Source organism: Ochotona princeps, chromosome 2, assembly GCF_030435755.1.
Source record: "Ochotona princeps isolate mOchPri1 chromosome 2, mOchPri1.hap1, whole genome shotgun sequence".
NCBI lineage: Eukaryota > Metazoa > Chordata > Mammalia > Lagomorpha > Ochotonidae > Ochotona > Ochotona princeps.
This window is the reverse complement of record NC_080833.1, coordinates 252,874-268,324: the sequence shown is the minus strand read 5'-3', so window position 1 is coordinate 268,324 and position 15,451 is coordinate 252,874. Positions and strand designations below refer to the sequence as shown.

Sequence of the window (15,451 nt, the reverse complement as noted above, 5' to 3'; positions counted from 1 at the left end):
TACTGGATTATTTGCAAAACTTAGAAAACAAGGTAGATATTTACTCCAAACTTCCTGTATGTTAACTGAAAATTAACTGAAAACTATCCTAGCTTTACTGATGGAGTTAGGGATACAAAAATGTTATTAATAGAACTGGGCCACAAAGCATATGAGTCTTCTGTTCAGAAGTATTTTGGTATCAGTTACAAAATATTCTCTCAAGTATAATTATTTCTTTGGCAAGTAATATTTTTCAGTCAACGAGGAAGTTTTTCATAATTCTGATTTTTGTGTTCTTTATAATTTGAATATTTATTGATGACATAGTTTAGAACTATAGCAAATGAAAAAAAAGGCAACTCTGTTTTTCCTGTGTGTCATGGATTTCTGTTATAAATTGTCTGATCAAAAATTGCCTGTGGGTACATAGAGATGACACCACTGTATTCCAGATGGAGCGCACCTGGGCGTTTCCCAGCAGCTTTGGAAAGAGCTTCAATTTCAACATCTCTGAGGAGAGTGCCATACATCTTGACAGCAGCTTGGGTGAGAATTCCTTGGACTGGGATCCCAGGGAGAGCATGTCAGGGCCTCAGTGAGGAAGCAATGACAACGTTCCCGAGAGGTCAGAGGTCGTAGGAGCTGCTTACCCAGGGCCCATGTCTCTCTGTTACAAAACCAGCAAGAGGAGCTTCTCATTGTCTTGGGACCAAAGAGAATGTATGACAAGTGTTTTGATTTAACATAATGATTGATGAAAACTGTATCTCCATCTAAGACATCATATGATAGTATGTCAAGTAAAAGCATGGTTTTAGTAAATTTAATTTGACCTTCTATGTCTACGGGTACCAGGCAGATTTCTATGGAGACATAGAATTAAAACATCATTTTGTTTCAGTGCTAACAAATTTAAATTAATACATCTTTCCTTTATGATAGGCAGTTTCTACATAGTGTGGAAACTTGTTTTTATTTCAGTGTGAAGTCATACTTTTCGCTTTATTCTCCATGAGCTTATGCTGTTAGATGTACTAAATGTGCCCTGCTGTAATGCATTCGAATGGCTCACAACGTTGCCTGTCTTGTATCCCGCCACTTCATACTCTGCAGGATCTGAGGTAGCAGTTGTCCAGTGCCCACCGAGGCAGCAAGTGAAGGATGACCTCATGGAAGAATTAGGCACTTAAAAAAAAAAAGAAAAAAAAAGAAGGCACTTAGTCTGAAATGTTATAAATTCTGCAGGACTCAAAACCTGTACCATCATTTACCAGTCATGTTATTTTTGGCAAATATTCTCTGTCACTGTCAGTTGTATACCACATACTTGGATAACTGGAATGTATGCTGTTTTGGGATGATGTAGAGCAATATTTGTAAGAACAGATTTATTTAACAAAAGCATACATAGGGCTGAAAGAAGTTCCAGTGAGCCTAGAAACAAATTATTATCCAAAGGCAGGAAGTTAGGTCCTAGGAGCCAACCGCCGATTTTATAGGAGTGGCTACTTCAGGACATGGATGATGAGTTCCTTCCTGGTTTTTTTTAATTCTCACATTTTTATGATTTGAAGTTCATTACTTTCATTGCTTTTTTTTGAAGTTTCCATTCATTTAGAAGATGAGTCTGAGATCTGAAAGTATTTGCATTAAAACAATAACAAAACACCTCTTTTTTCTTTTTTAAATTTAATTTTTGATGACGTGTACATAGTTGAGAAGGATGCATGCCCATGTGAACCACTAATTAGGGTAGCATAGGGGAAAGTGGATCAGACCATGGTTTCCAATTTTCTTTTCCTGTTTCTGTATCTGGGGCAAGAGACAAGAGAAGGGGCAAAGCCGCACCCAGCATCCTAACTGCATCAGTGCCTGGGGATGGGGGACTGCTGGGTTCAATGAATTTGAGCGAGACTCCAAGATGGGTGAAATGATTTTAATTTTTTAATCTGGGGGCAACCTCTTGCCATATGCAAGAATTGCCTTGACTGAAATACATGTGGGATTTTTATAGTAAGTATCTATCAGAGAATCAAAAGCTATGTGACAGCAAGTACATGATTAGGGGCTTACAATGACACAAAACAGAAAGCATGCAATAGGAATTTACAATGTATAGGTTTGGATTTCCTGATCATATCACTTCAGTGCAGACAGTAATAAAACAGCATGCCTCGAAAGTAGCTGTCTTTCCGGTAAATTTAAAAACTCCTAAGATTCTCCTTATCTCCGGTAAATCTAAAAACTCCCAAGATTCTCCTTATCTCCTGTCTGCTTCCTGGTGTTTCAGGAAACAGGAGCTTTTTTTGTAACAGGAGGCAGGTGTCTCTTTGGAGATTCCAGACTTCTAGGAGTACAGTCACCTTTACAATTAACCCTTTCAGGGGATGGTTACTTGATGTCATCCCAGGGTCCCTGATGTAGAACATGGCTGCAAGGGTACTGCTCAAGTGGTTTTGATAGTTCTGAAAAGCTGTTGATTTTGTTGATACAAGGATGAGGAAATCCTTCCAAGGTTCATTTGCTGACAATCCACTTTAGAGTCTCCATTCGCCTAGATACTTGCTATCAATGCTTAGCTGGGAGAGTTGTCGATTTTTTTCTGCCCTCCATCCTCTGCTATGGTATTAGATGTCCTGTGCAGGCCCCAGTGGTTTGCCATATCCCCTATGTGCATGTAGGCCTGCTGTCCACTGCACAGGCTTCAGCAATTTTGGAGGCTCAGTTCTGATTTATTCACTCCATGGTCAGAACACAGATCCTACAATTCTCCCCATGGTTGGAGTTCTGAGTTCAGTGGTTTCTTTTGGGGTGTCTCCAAAGAAACCTCACCAGAGGTGACCCCAGATCTGACTGTGTGCCAGACAGTACGGGGTCCATCTCAGTTTGTCACCCACATTGCTGGGTCAGTTCTGTCTCAAGCCCCATCTCTTACTCAAACCAATGGGTGCTGCAGCCCAGCCCATCCTGCCCATCACACATTCAGCCCTCAAGAACACCAGTGGGAATTGCAGCCCAGTCATAGCGACTGCCGATAACCCCCACTAGTCCCACCCTGCCCTAGTTCCTGCACATGCTGGTATGTGCAGCAGACTGGTCCGATCTGTCCCGCATCCCATTTGGCTTTTCTACACACCAATAGGTGCTTCAACCTAGCTCAACCCAACTGACGCCCCCTGTCTAGCCCACACTCATGCTGGTGGGTGCCACTGCCTGTCCAGTCGGGTCCATCCCCAGCCCTGGTTCAAATGCTCACTGGTGGGAGCTGCAGTCCATCAGAGCAGTGCCCACAATTTTCCCTACGAGGCCCACTCCCAGCCCTGGATCTTGCACTTACCAGGTGGCTCTACAGTCTAGCTTGACAGGAGTTGCTATCATTCCCAGCACTTCCCGGCTGATGCTGCAGCAGAGCCCAAGCAGCCCACACTTATCCTGGCCCAAGCCTGCACCACTGGATGTGGTCATTTAGCCCAGCCTGGCTCTCCCCCTAACCCAGCTCATATGCAAGTCAATGAGTGTTGTATCCCTGCCCCGCCTGGTCAGCCCCAGGTCCCAGTTCTCATACTCACCAGAGGGAGCAGTGGCCCAGCAGGGAAGTGCACCCTAACCCCAGGTTATTTTTGAATAGATATCTTGCCCACGAACCTAACTACAGCTAACACCAGGTTACTTACACATCAGCGTGTGAATCACCTGCTAATGCCATACAGCAAGGTATGCATAACTCTGGAAAATGTACCTGCAGTAAGAATTGAAGCTAAATCTCTCAAGTTCTAGATTTAGTTCCAGTTCCTGGACAGCAGGGAAGAACACATTCACAGCACACCTGAGTGCTGTGAACAGCCTTGTAGCCCCTAACCATTTAAAGAAACATGAAGTAATCTGGACATGGGAAATGTGCTAGGAACTGAGCTCTGCATCTAACCAATCTCACTTGTTTATCAGAACCTCACATGGAACTAACTCAAAAGCAGCAGCCGGCTGAAACGTGGCAATTTCAGCATGTACTAGGAAAAAAACACAATGAGATGGCATCAGCCATTGCCCTGCGCACATCCCAGCAGAAACCACTATTTGGATCTCTTTTGCAAGACGTGTGTGAGAACGACGAGCTGCCACAAGCCATTTTGGTAAGCCTCACTTTGACCTTCTATGGCTCAACATTGCTGAGAGTACTCGATGGGGTAAGCGTTCCTCATCCGTGCATAACCTCACTTAGAAATTTTGAGAGCTTTCCCCGCTCTGGTGACATCTTCTTTTTCCAACTACTTGTTGAATAGTAGTCTGACTTAGATATGGATGATATGTTATGTAATATTATTTCTTTTATTTTTACCCATAGGAGATGCTCTTCATAATTGACCAAAAGGGTCCTGCCACAAAGACCATCTTCAGTCAATGCGCCAACTGGGAAGACTGTCAAGCCCTAAAGGAGAAGTTAAACTCTAGAGAGCAGGTCAACTGGGAAGCCACATGCCCTATTTTGGTAGCAACCGTCTTGAAGGTAGGAGAATTATTGGCACCACATGCTTGTGTATCACTTTCACCAAGATTGCTCCAGGCCATTAATAGACCTACAGAATCAAGATTCTTTAAAACATGACACAGAGTACCTATTGAGTGCAACCACTCTAAGGCTATTCAGTACCATAAATTTGAAAATGGTGTTTAGATTATAGAGGCTCTGGTCTCCTTCTTTCACCTCAATGCTCTGAAAAACACATTATTAGTATTATTTATAAAATAATGTCAACACATACCCTTCTCCATAAAGAGATATGACCTCAAACAGTGGCTTGCACTTATGACTTTCACTTTTTTTTAAGATTTATTTATTTTTATTGCAAAGCCAGATATACAGAGAGGAGGAGAGACAGAGAGGAAGATCCGTCCGATGTTTCACTCCCCAAGTGGCCGCAATGGCTGGAGCTGAGCCAATCTAAAGCCAGGAGCCAGGAGCTCTTCTGGGTCTCCCACGCGGGTAAGGGTCCCAAGGCTTTGGGCTGTCCTCGACTGTTTTCCCAGGCCACAAGCAGGGAGCTGGATGGGAAGTGTAGCTGCCGGGATTAGAACCAGCGCCCATATGGGATCCCAGGGTGTTCAAGGTGAGGACTTTAACCACTTTGCTATTGCGCCAGGCCCTATATTCATCTTCAAAGAAATACAAACATAAGACATTTGAAAAACGTTAAATTCACTATGGCAACCACACAGTAACCAAACGTGGAACATCAAATGCCAAAAGGGGCCATCTTACCGTTTTTGTTTCATCGTTAGGTCTTCCTTTGTCCCTTCTGCCTTCACATTCAGGATGCTGTGAGTCAGTGAATGTCTGTGTTCCCTTTTCTTTTAGCAGCACTGGAATGCTTGGCCAGTTGCTGCTGTGCTCACGCTATAACACACTATAATGACTGTAATTTGATTTAGAAATCAAACTAAATGCAGTTAGTCTGAGGTTTTGTTGTTTGTTTGTTTTTTTTACTGTAAAGTCATATACAGAGAAGAGACAGAGAGGAAGATCTTCCATCCACTGGTTCACTCCAAAGCGGCCAAAATGGCCAGAGCTGTGCTGACCTTAAGCCAGGGCCCGGAGCCTCTTCCGGGTCTCCCACGGGGAGGGGGCAGGGTGCCAAGGCCTTGGGCCATCCTTGGCTGCTTTTCTAGATCACAAGCAGGGAGCTGGATGGAAAGCAGGGCTTCTGGGATTAGAACCGGTGCATGTATGGGATCCTGTTTTGTGCAAGGTGAGGACCTCAGCAGCTAGGCTGCCGTGCACTAGGCCCATGGGCTGAGAGCTTTTACATTCAGAAAAATAAATGCATTTTGAAATGAAACAGCTAAGTTACATGTATACAGGTGCCTGTCCACAGGGGAAATAGTAGAACAGTGAATGAATTTAAATCCATACATCCTAGGTGCATAGTAATAGCTGTGAACCTATATACATGGTTCTGAAAATTACATTAGATTAAGATACTTGGGCTTCCCTTTGTACAAATTCCTGTTTGTTCACCAGATCATTAACACCAGTTCAGGGCCCAGCGGCGTGGCCTAGCGGCTAAAGTCCTCGCCTTGAATGCCCCGGGATCCCATATGGACGCCGGTTCTAATCCCGGCAGCTCCACTTCCATCCAGCTCCCTGCTTGTGGCCTGGGAAAGCAGTCGAGGACGGCCCAATGCATTGGGACCCTGCACCCGCATGGGAGACCCGGAAGAGGTTCCAGGTTCCCGGCATCGGATTGGCGCGCACCGGCCCGTTGCGGCTCACTTGGGGAGTGAATCATCGGACGGAAGATCTTCCTCTCTGTCTCTCCTCTCTGTATATCTGACTTTGTAATAAAATAAATAAATCTTTAAAAAAAAAACCAAAAAAACACCAGTTCAGTAATGATCTGTCACTGACCGTACTGTATGAACCATGATAATATAAACAGCAGCATGAGTTTTGCCCTTGGAAGATATGATCATAAAGTAGACTTAATTTTCCAGTCAACCTTAAGAGTTATCCCTTAGAACAGCTTTTTGTTTCATTTAAGATTTATTTATTTTTATGGGAAAGGCAGATTCACAGGGAGAAGGAGACATAGAAGGATCTTCTGTCTGCTGGCTCATTCTCCAAGTGGCCACAATGGTGGAAACGGAGCTGAGCTGATCCAAACCCAGGAGCCAGGAGCTTCTTCCAGGTCTCCCCCATGGGTGCAGGGTCCTAAGGCTTTGGGCCGTCCTCTACTGCTTTCTCAGGCCAAAGCAGGGAGCTGAATGGGAAGTGGAACATCCAGGAAGTGAACCAGCACCCATATGGGATCCTGGCACATACAAGGCAAGGATTTAGCTACTGGGCCACCGCGCTGGACCCCCTCAGAACACTTCACTCTAGGCCTAGGTAATAAAATGTCAATCAATTAGGAAATTGTCCGAGACTAGAAACGCTGTGTCATCAGTACCACATTGATTTTTTCCCCAATGAATCATCTGTTTGCACAGTGCGTATAGAATTAACGTTTTTTGCTTGGGCTGTGTTTTTGGTTCACTCATGCATTCTACCAAAATCTGAAAATCATGGGATCCAGAAAAAAAGTAGAAAGAACAAGATGTTACCTCACGTGAGTTTGGTCCATTATCCAAAGGGAATCACAGGAGGAGCCAGAGGGTTAGGACTTGCCCAGACATGCAGACTACTGCATGATATACACGGTGAATATGTGTCCCTGCTATGTGGTTATGCCATACCAACAACATACCAAGTATCATTTAGTATTTGCAACAAAGATTGTAAAGAAAACCTCATAGGCAGGTATAGGAAATTTGGTAACACATGAAAGGAAATTTTTGCTTAAAAGTAAAAAAAAAAAAATTATAAATGTGAGGACTGAATTTAGGAGGAGAATTTCTTTCCAGGAGCACACAGCTGATGACAAGCAAGGCTGTGCCCTTACTTCCGTGTTTGAGAATAAGGGAGTCTTGTGTGATTCAGAACCATCCATACTAGGAGGTAATACTGCAGTGTCAAAATAAACAGGCTAAATATGTGTGCTAAAATTAAGTCAGAAATAATAGGGTAGAGGAGACATCATCAGATATTGTTACTTTGTACTAATTTCCTCAACTGTACAGGGAGAATCAGATAATGGCACTGACTTCCAGTGTTGTTGCTACAAAAACTAGTTTTTATGCTGTGCTTTTCATCAGAGAAAAAATACAATCCTTGCTTCTGTATGCTGAAAGCAATAGACTTGTAGCCAAGCTCTGTGTAGCTCAAGGTTTGTTAGCTCTGAAGCACTTGATAACTAAATTGTTTCCTTGGAAAGTTTTCTTGAAGTGTAGCCAGCCAATGCACACTTCATGAGAATAATACATTTTTTAATCTATACAAGGATTTGCTTCAAAACATACCTGGAAGTATACTTACAGCCAACTTGTATGAAGACTTCATTGGAGTTGTGGAGGAAGGGAATGAGGAGGCCAAGATAACCATAATTAAGAGGTAAAGATATGATGTTTTCCTCATCATTATGCCACAAAAGTACAACCAAGATTCTCCTTAAATCATATTAGCCTGAAACTTCTCTTTGCAGCCACTCAAATCACCACTAGTGCCAATGTGTTCATTCGTCACACTTGTGGAGAACAGTGAACAAGAAATGAAATCCTTGCCACTGTCATTCAGTTCTTGTTCTCATTTCTCTCCTACCAATGTCCTTGACCTTTGTACACCTCCTGAATGTAGGACCTGGAGACAGAAGTGAATCCATTGCTTCCAGCTAGATGCTAGAAGATAAATCAACTCACAATCTTTGTGTAACATCTGCAAAGAGTCAACGAACCAGAGGATTCTGCAGGTGGACAGGAATTAAAGTCAATGAAGCATTTTCCTAAGCATTTGTATCAAGCTCTGGTCACTTAGATGATGGGTAACCTTTGATCTGTTGCCATGCTGCTTTGTTCTTGTGCTAGTGACTTGCAAATAAAAGAATTTACTTTATTCATTTTCTATTTTCACTTAGTAAGGGTTACAGTTGGTCACAGTCTGAAATGCTAGGGTGCTTCAAGTATGTTTCTGTTAATTTTGATTTGAGAACTATTTGTTCAGTAGTAGATTTTTCAAAGAAAACTACACAAAATATTTTGAAGATATATTGGTAACTTTGGTATTTTCACTGAATTTTATCAACTGTGTAGAAATTAGAATGTTCCTGTGTGTGAGTAAAATTTACTGAGCTAATATTTCATATTTTAAGTGTGCCTTTTTTCTGTTTTCAGACTTTTCCAACAACTGCCAAAACCAAATCTTCGTCTCCTGCAATCCATCTTTTGCTGTATACACAAGATTTCACAAACTTCACCTTCAGAGGAGATGACAAGTTCTAACTTGGTGTGGTGCATCACCCCGAGTCTTTTATGGCCATCAGTGGCCAGCATCTCAGATAAAGGAATAGAATGGAAGGGAAAGGTGGTGTGGCGTCTCTTTATTCACTGTAGTGTACTAAAATGTGATCCTGAAATTCAGCATGTTAGTTCTGAGGGAGTTTTTGTTAAATATGCATTATGTTTTTCTCTGAGGATGCAGTTATACATCCTTTGGCAAAATTATGAATGAGAAGAGATTTCAAGGAAGGACATTGGGAGGAATCAAAGACTCTAACACCTTATCCAACACCATAGAGAGGAAAGAGTGACGTGTCACATAGGTGTAATGAATTTGGACCTTGGACACAACGACATTTCAGCTTGAGTCTCACAGGGCATTTAACAAGGTTTTCTAATAGAAGTGATTTCAATAATTATAATACCAGAGGAGCTGGGGGACATAGCAAAGTTGTCCTGGACAATATGGATACATGCTGTGATCTTTCTGGGCTAATTGTAGTTCAGAGAGATAACAGGACATACTTCATCCCAGCAATTGGCATGTGAGATTCTGGAGCAACAGAATGCCAGATAAGACCCCACTCTTTCCCCAAGAAAACCCCAAATCAAGGCTGACGCGATACATGGCAACACACAGATTTTTAGACATTTCTGTCTCCAGTGTCCTACTTTCATGTTAAGAGATGTAGATATTCTCTCTACCCCCAAGTTGGCAGCAATTTACACACAAAGTTTATTTCCCTAAGGTCTCTATTGAGTTCTTTACAAATTTTAAAATAAGAATGCACGTCTTCTCCCCAAATATCCTACAGATATTCATCGAAAATAAGAATATCTTTAAACATGCAACCATTTAAATGAAAATGTTAACAACCAAATTAAGGAACAAATGATAATACATTTGACTAAAATGGTTTAAAAATATATCCAGATACCCAGATATTGACATTATTTCTTATGGAAAGTTTAATCCTTGTACTTTGTGACAACTCTGAATTTTCCCTAGTAAATCTTACATTTCTGTTGGATTCAAGTTTCATATCTGCAGTGTGATTCATAAGGATGCTCAATGCTAAAATACATCACCCCCTTTGCCCTTTCTGTTACAGGTTGCTCTTGTACAATTTGTGCTTGATCACTACTTCAAGATTTTTGGAAACAACCTCACTGCAACCAATCAAGAGAATACAAAACACGGGGACAACTACCCTGGAGTTTCTGGTACCATGACTCATTTAGCTGCATTGATGATGAACAGATGGAAATACGGTTAACATAAAAGATCTGTAAACATGCCCTTGAAGTCCAGGGCTTGTCCCAAAGACAGAAATCTTGGGCCCTGGAAGGCTTATGTTTCACTTACCTAGCAATAGGTTTCAAACTTATATCATTAAGATAATAGAAATGTAAAGAGATACCCTTGATTCCAGAAGCATTAAGGAAGGAATATTGTATAATAGAGGAAGTGGGACCTTTCCCACATAAGTTTAAGGAATGATTGCATTTGGACATATTTCAAGAAGTGCCTATATGAATTGTGTTTAAAACATTCATTTACATTTTAATCATTTGAGTAAGTGAGGGGACTGGTATTGTGGCACAATGGGTTTAAGCTGCTGCTGTGATACCAACATCTCAGTCCCAGCTAATCAGGTTGCAATCCAGCTTTCTGCTAATACATCAGTAGAAGATGATTATAGATACTTTAACCCCTGTCTCTCATGTAGCAAGTTAAGATAGAGTTCCTGGTTCTGGATTTGTATTGGTCCCACCCTAAATATTACAGCCACTAGTGCAATGAACCTGTTGATGCAAAATATTTAAATCAATCTCTTTCTGTCTCTGCCTTTTACATAAATAAGTAAATAATCATGAAAAAAACCAGTGAGAAGCATACACTGGGCTGCTGATCTCATCTGTTTGTTTATCCCAAATCACTGTCATTTGTGAAGCTGAACCAGACAAATGGAAGACAAATTTGAATTATCCTGTCCACACAGCAGTAACCCAGCTCCTAAAAGCACCACTGATTTCCAGTTTATTATCATAGAAAAAAATGATTTAGGCAATCTGAAATAGGTTTAGTATCAATATATGTGACTACAAAATTCAGCTTGATATTAAAACATAATACCCTTGTTATCTTTTGAAAAGTGATTGACCCATGATCTCACTAAATACAGTTAGCAAGAGGATACTTTGTACCTCAGCATACTAAATCCCTCCTAAGCAATACAAAAGGCTGCAGCTGGCACTATCTAGGAATGACTCCCACAGTAAGAATTGAATCCATGTCCATCCAAGCTCTAGAAGACAACATTCACAACACATGAATGCTTTAAACAAATTTGTAGGCCTTTCTCCACAACCACTGACTCCTGGTCTTTCTTCCTTTCCAGAAACATGTAGTAATCTAAAAACTGTGCAAATGAAGTTTAGTGAACAGACTTCCACATCCAACAATTCTCCCTCAGGTTCTCACCTGAAGCCAGCTCAAAAACAGCACTCTTTTAAAAAGTGGCTATTCCAGCGTGTCTTAAGCAGAAACCACAAGGTGACACCAGCAACTGCTCTGCACACATACCCGCAAACACCGCTATTTGGATCACTTTTGCAAGATGTATGTGAGAATGACAAGCTGCCACAGCCACTTTTGGTAAGCCCAGTTTGGTCTTCTATAGCTCAGTATTTGGAGAGCACCTGTTGAGGTGAAGTTTCCTCATCTCTGTATGTCTACAAACAGGAATAAGAGCTACTGGCTTGGGTTATAAGCTTTGTCCAAATTAGTTGGTGGATATTAGTTGGGCAAGGCATTACCACGTCAAGACATGAACACAATAAGAAATAGATTGTGTCTATGTTACTGATGTCAGCAAATACCTCATACATATTCAGAAGAGCCAGAATACCCCTGGGTGGTTGGTTCTCTGTAAGGCCACCTTGCCATTTTCTCCTGTCGACTTCTTGACAAGTGGAGCTCTCTGTTCAGCTTTCATGTTTTCAATCCCTGTTAATGTTGGACACTCAGTCTTACAACTCAGAATATATGAATTTTATTTATCTCTTAAGTGATATAATGTAAAAATTCAGCCTCTGAAGTGTAGGCATATTACATCCTAGCAATACTGTATCCCAGTCTGTCCAATGAAACTTGTATATTTTGGTCTATGTCACTGATAATTTATTATTAATTTTCCAATGGTAACATTTGCTGAGTGTCTATTGTGTCTGGAAGCTCATCCCTCAATGTAGAGAATCCAAGTATAAATATCAAGAAACTCATCAGTTTAGATACATGGCACATCTGTGCTGACTATGGCTCTTTCGCAGGCACTGTGTATCTATCATCACTCACACATCAGTAAATGAATACGAAAAAGCCTTAGTAATTATTGTGTCTTCAGTCACCAAATAAATGAGTAAACTGATCTATGGGCATTTTCTTAGGTTATTTTATCCTGAAGTTTATTCATTTTTTTACATTGGAAATGAAGAAAGAGTAGTAGAAAATTGAAAACTGGCAAGCAGGAAATGCAATCAAAGAAGGCTTGAAGAAGATGACAGCTATTAAGAGTAGTTTAAAAAGAGAGTTAGAACAACTCGAGGATAGGGGTGAGATATGTAGCCCTTCCATGGGGAACAAGAATGGGAAATTCACTTAGCAGAAGGTGACATATGGGGACAGTGATCAGTATTTGCTATGAAAGTACACCTAAGAAGCCGTTGAACTTGACGGGGCAATAAGATGCTGGACTCTATGTTTGGTATACGCTTGCAATGGGGAAATCTCAACTGAACTTGAGCTGTGGTTATGCAACAAGGTGGAGGAATCCACCATGGTGGGAGGGTTTGGGAAGGGGTGGGGAGAACCCAAGTATCTATGTAACTGTGTCACATAATACAATGTAATTACTGAAGTTAAATAATAAATAATTAAAAAAAAAAAAAAAGAAAGTACACAGAGGATGTGTTGATGCAGAGAATTTGAATTTTAAACTTCCAGTGTCATGGAAGAGCAGTGTTGTGGAAACAAGTGTTTAAGGTGTTTTCTTTTGTGGAAATGAAGTGTGTAAAGGATGCCTTGTGTTCCAAAATGTATTCAGAAATGTTAAAATGAAAATTTCAAGGTTTTTAGATTATGTTTCAGACCCAAAGCCTCGCATATGTAACTGTCTGTCACAACAGTTACACTCTGAGATTGTGGATAAGGGATGCCATGTAATATTATTTCTTTTATTATACCCATAGAATATGTTTTCCATAATTGATCAAAAGGGTCCTGTTACGAACGCAATCTTCAGCAAATGTGCCAACTGGGAAGACTGTCTAGCCCTAAAGGAGAAATTAAACTCTAGAGAGCATGTCGATTGGGAAACCACATGCCCTATTTTGGTAGCAACCGTCTTGAAGGTAGGAAAATTACTAGTACCATGTATTGGCATAGCGCTTCCACCAAGGTTGCCTCAAGCCATTGAAGACCAAATGAATTCAGATTCCGAGGAACAAGAAACAGGGCACAAACTGCACATTGAATGCAGCCACTCCAAAAGTTGTTCAGTAGCAGAGGATTGCATCTGCTTTCTTAGAATTCAGATACTTCACTCTCTTCCACGTCAGTGCAGTGTATGAAAAATACCAGCATTAATGATATTCACCAAATATGTTTTTGACATACACATAAACTTAATTAAGCCAGCTGACACAAACCTTCATGCATGTGATCAATACTGCTAGAGAAGCATACTGTGCAAGCACACACATGCTCAAGGTGAGCCAGTAAATGCCAACAGCGACCATCACACGTTCCATCTGTTCCATCCTCATGCCTTCACATTCAGATGGTGTGAGTCCTTCTTTACCTGAGAATGCTCCCACACTGCTGCTTTCCACCCTGAAGCCTCGTTGAGTGTATAGTAATCGCTTCCATCATCTGCCTTGACTTGTGCATCAAACTACAGAACAAGGTGTGATCGACAATTATTTTGAGAGTCTAAACATTCAATGGTTTTAATGTAAAAATAAATACATTTGGAAATAAAACAGCTCAGTCACATGTTTTCAGGTAGTGTTGACTCACAAGAATGTAGGAAAGAATTGAATTTATCTATTTTGAAAATTAATAACTGTGAACCAATAGATGTTTCTGAAAATCTCATTAGCTTGAGATACTGGGGCTTCCTATCCTCTAGTTCCATGGATAAATAGCATTGACCATACTGTACGCTCCTCAATAATATAAACAGCAATGTGAATGCTGTCCTCAGAAATGTATGCTCTAAAGTCTGGTTTTTCCAGCCACTGAAGAGTTGCCTCTGAAGGCTTTGCATTCTGGGCCTTGATAATACCATGTCCAATAGCTAGGGAATTGTTCTAGTCATCAAGAGAGCCAGTCCCTCAAATATACATATCACATGCTGCTCAAATATGTTATAGTTAATGTAGAATACAAGAAACATATATAGGAATGAAATGGGTGCTTTGTGATTTGATCTTGATTGTTTTTTAGCACTTATTTATATTCCTGTAGAACTATATGCTCTGTGTTTTCTTTGTTGAACATTATGCTTAGTGGTGAAGCAAGGCAGAAAAAGGGACCCTCTTTAAAGTAATATTGCTTGAAATTCAGAATGAAATTCTGCTAAATGTATTTTACCAGCAATAATACTATTTTGATAATGAATATCATTTAGTATATTTCAATTTAACAGTAATTCAATTGGAATCAAAATATATCACTGCATTAAAATGACTTGGAACCCTGAAGAAAATCTATATACCAGGATCACAGTTTTTTTTTTATTGAATTGTCAATTAGAATAGCAAATATAGCTTTGGTGTGTATGTTCTGTATACACTGTGGTACCTCATCAATGGTTCAGTGTCACGGGGTTCAGGAAAACAGTAAGAAGACAGGATGCAACCACACGTGAGTTTGTTCCACATTAGCCAAATGTTCCCCCAGACTGCCAAAATCTCAGAGCCAGCCAGAGGGTTAAGACTCCATGTCTCAAATTTAACCTATTAGAGGATATAATTATGTCCATTCTCTTCCCTGCTCCATCCTTATACTCCTAAATGTATTTATTAGTATATCTTAAATATTAAAGGAGTAAAAGACATTTTATTATAAATTAGAGTCATTGAAGTATTTGGGATAATTTCTATACTGATTCCCACCTGCCATAATTCTTATTTAACTGGCATGACTAGAATAAGTTATGGAATTATTCTGGTAAATAACTCCATTGATTTTAGAGTTAATTTTGGTTTGAAAATCATTGATACCTTATGCTTTTAAAAAATCTTAATGGTTATATTAAAGTTTACTATACATTTGCAAGTCAAAATTTTTAATATTTATGAGTTACAGGGTTAATTAAAAAATAGCATGGGCATACTCTCACTGGATTATAATCATGGTAGTTGTCTGGATGCGTTTCTTCAACATGTTAATATTAGGAAGATTCATTCTTGGGCTGTGTGGTTGAGGCTGGTGCAAACAGTATTAACAGGGACATGCAAAAACTTTTCTTCACGCTGTCACAGAGACAGGAAAAACTTTGTAAACATTCATGGGCTCTAGTTCATGGTTCTAACATTG

General features: G+C 40.4%; 1 protein-coding gene across 5 annotated transcripts in view; it reads left to right on the top strand.

Moving 5' to 3' along the window:
* Positions 1-345: 345 nt before the first annotated feature.
* The window catches only part of LOC131482170 (rho GTPase-activating protein 20-like), a 30,975-nt gene continuing 15,869 nt past the window's right edge, over positions 346-15,451 (top strand). The window contains exons 1-8 of one of the 5 annotated variants that reach the window (XM_058673972.1): positions 346-528; positions 3,928-4,112; positions 4,325-4,486; positions 7,857-7,966; positions 8,743-8,932; positions 9,960-10,071; positions 11,250-11,506; positions 13,099-13,260. In XM_058673972.1, the coding sequence (XP_058529955.1) occupies positions 435-528; positions 3,928-4,112; positions 4,325-4,486; positions 7,857-7,966; positions 8,743-8,932; positions 9,960-10,071; positions 11,250-11,506; positions 13,099-13,260 (1,272 nt within the window). In that variant the 5' untranslated portion in view covers positions 346-434. Of the gene's footprint in view, positions 529-3,927; positions 4,113-4,324; positions 4,487-7,856; positions 7,967-8,742; positions 8,933-9,959; positions 10,072-11,249; positions 11,507-13,098; positions 13,261-15,451 lie in introns of those variants that run through there. The other 4 variants (XM_058673964.1, XM_058673985.1, XM_058673969.1 and 1 more) reach the window with 4 other exon arrangements.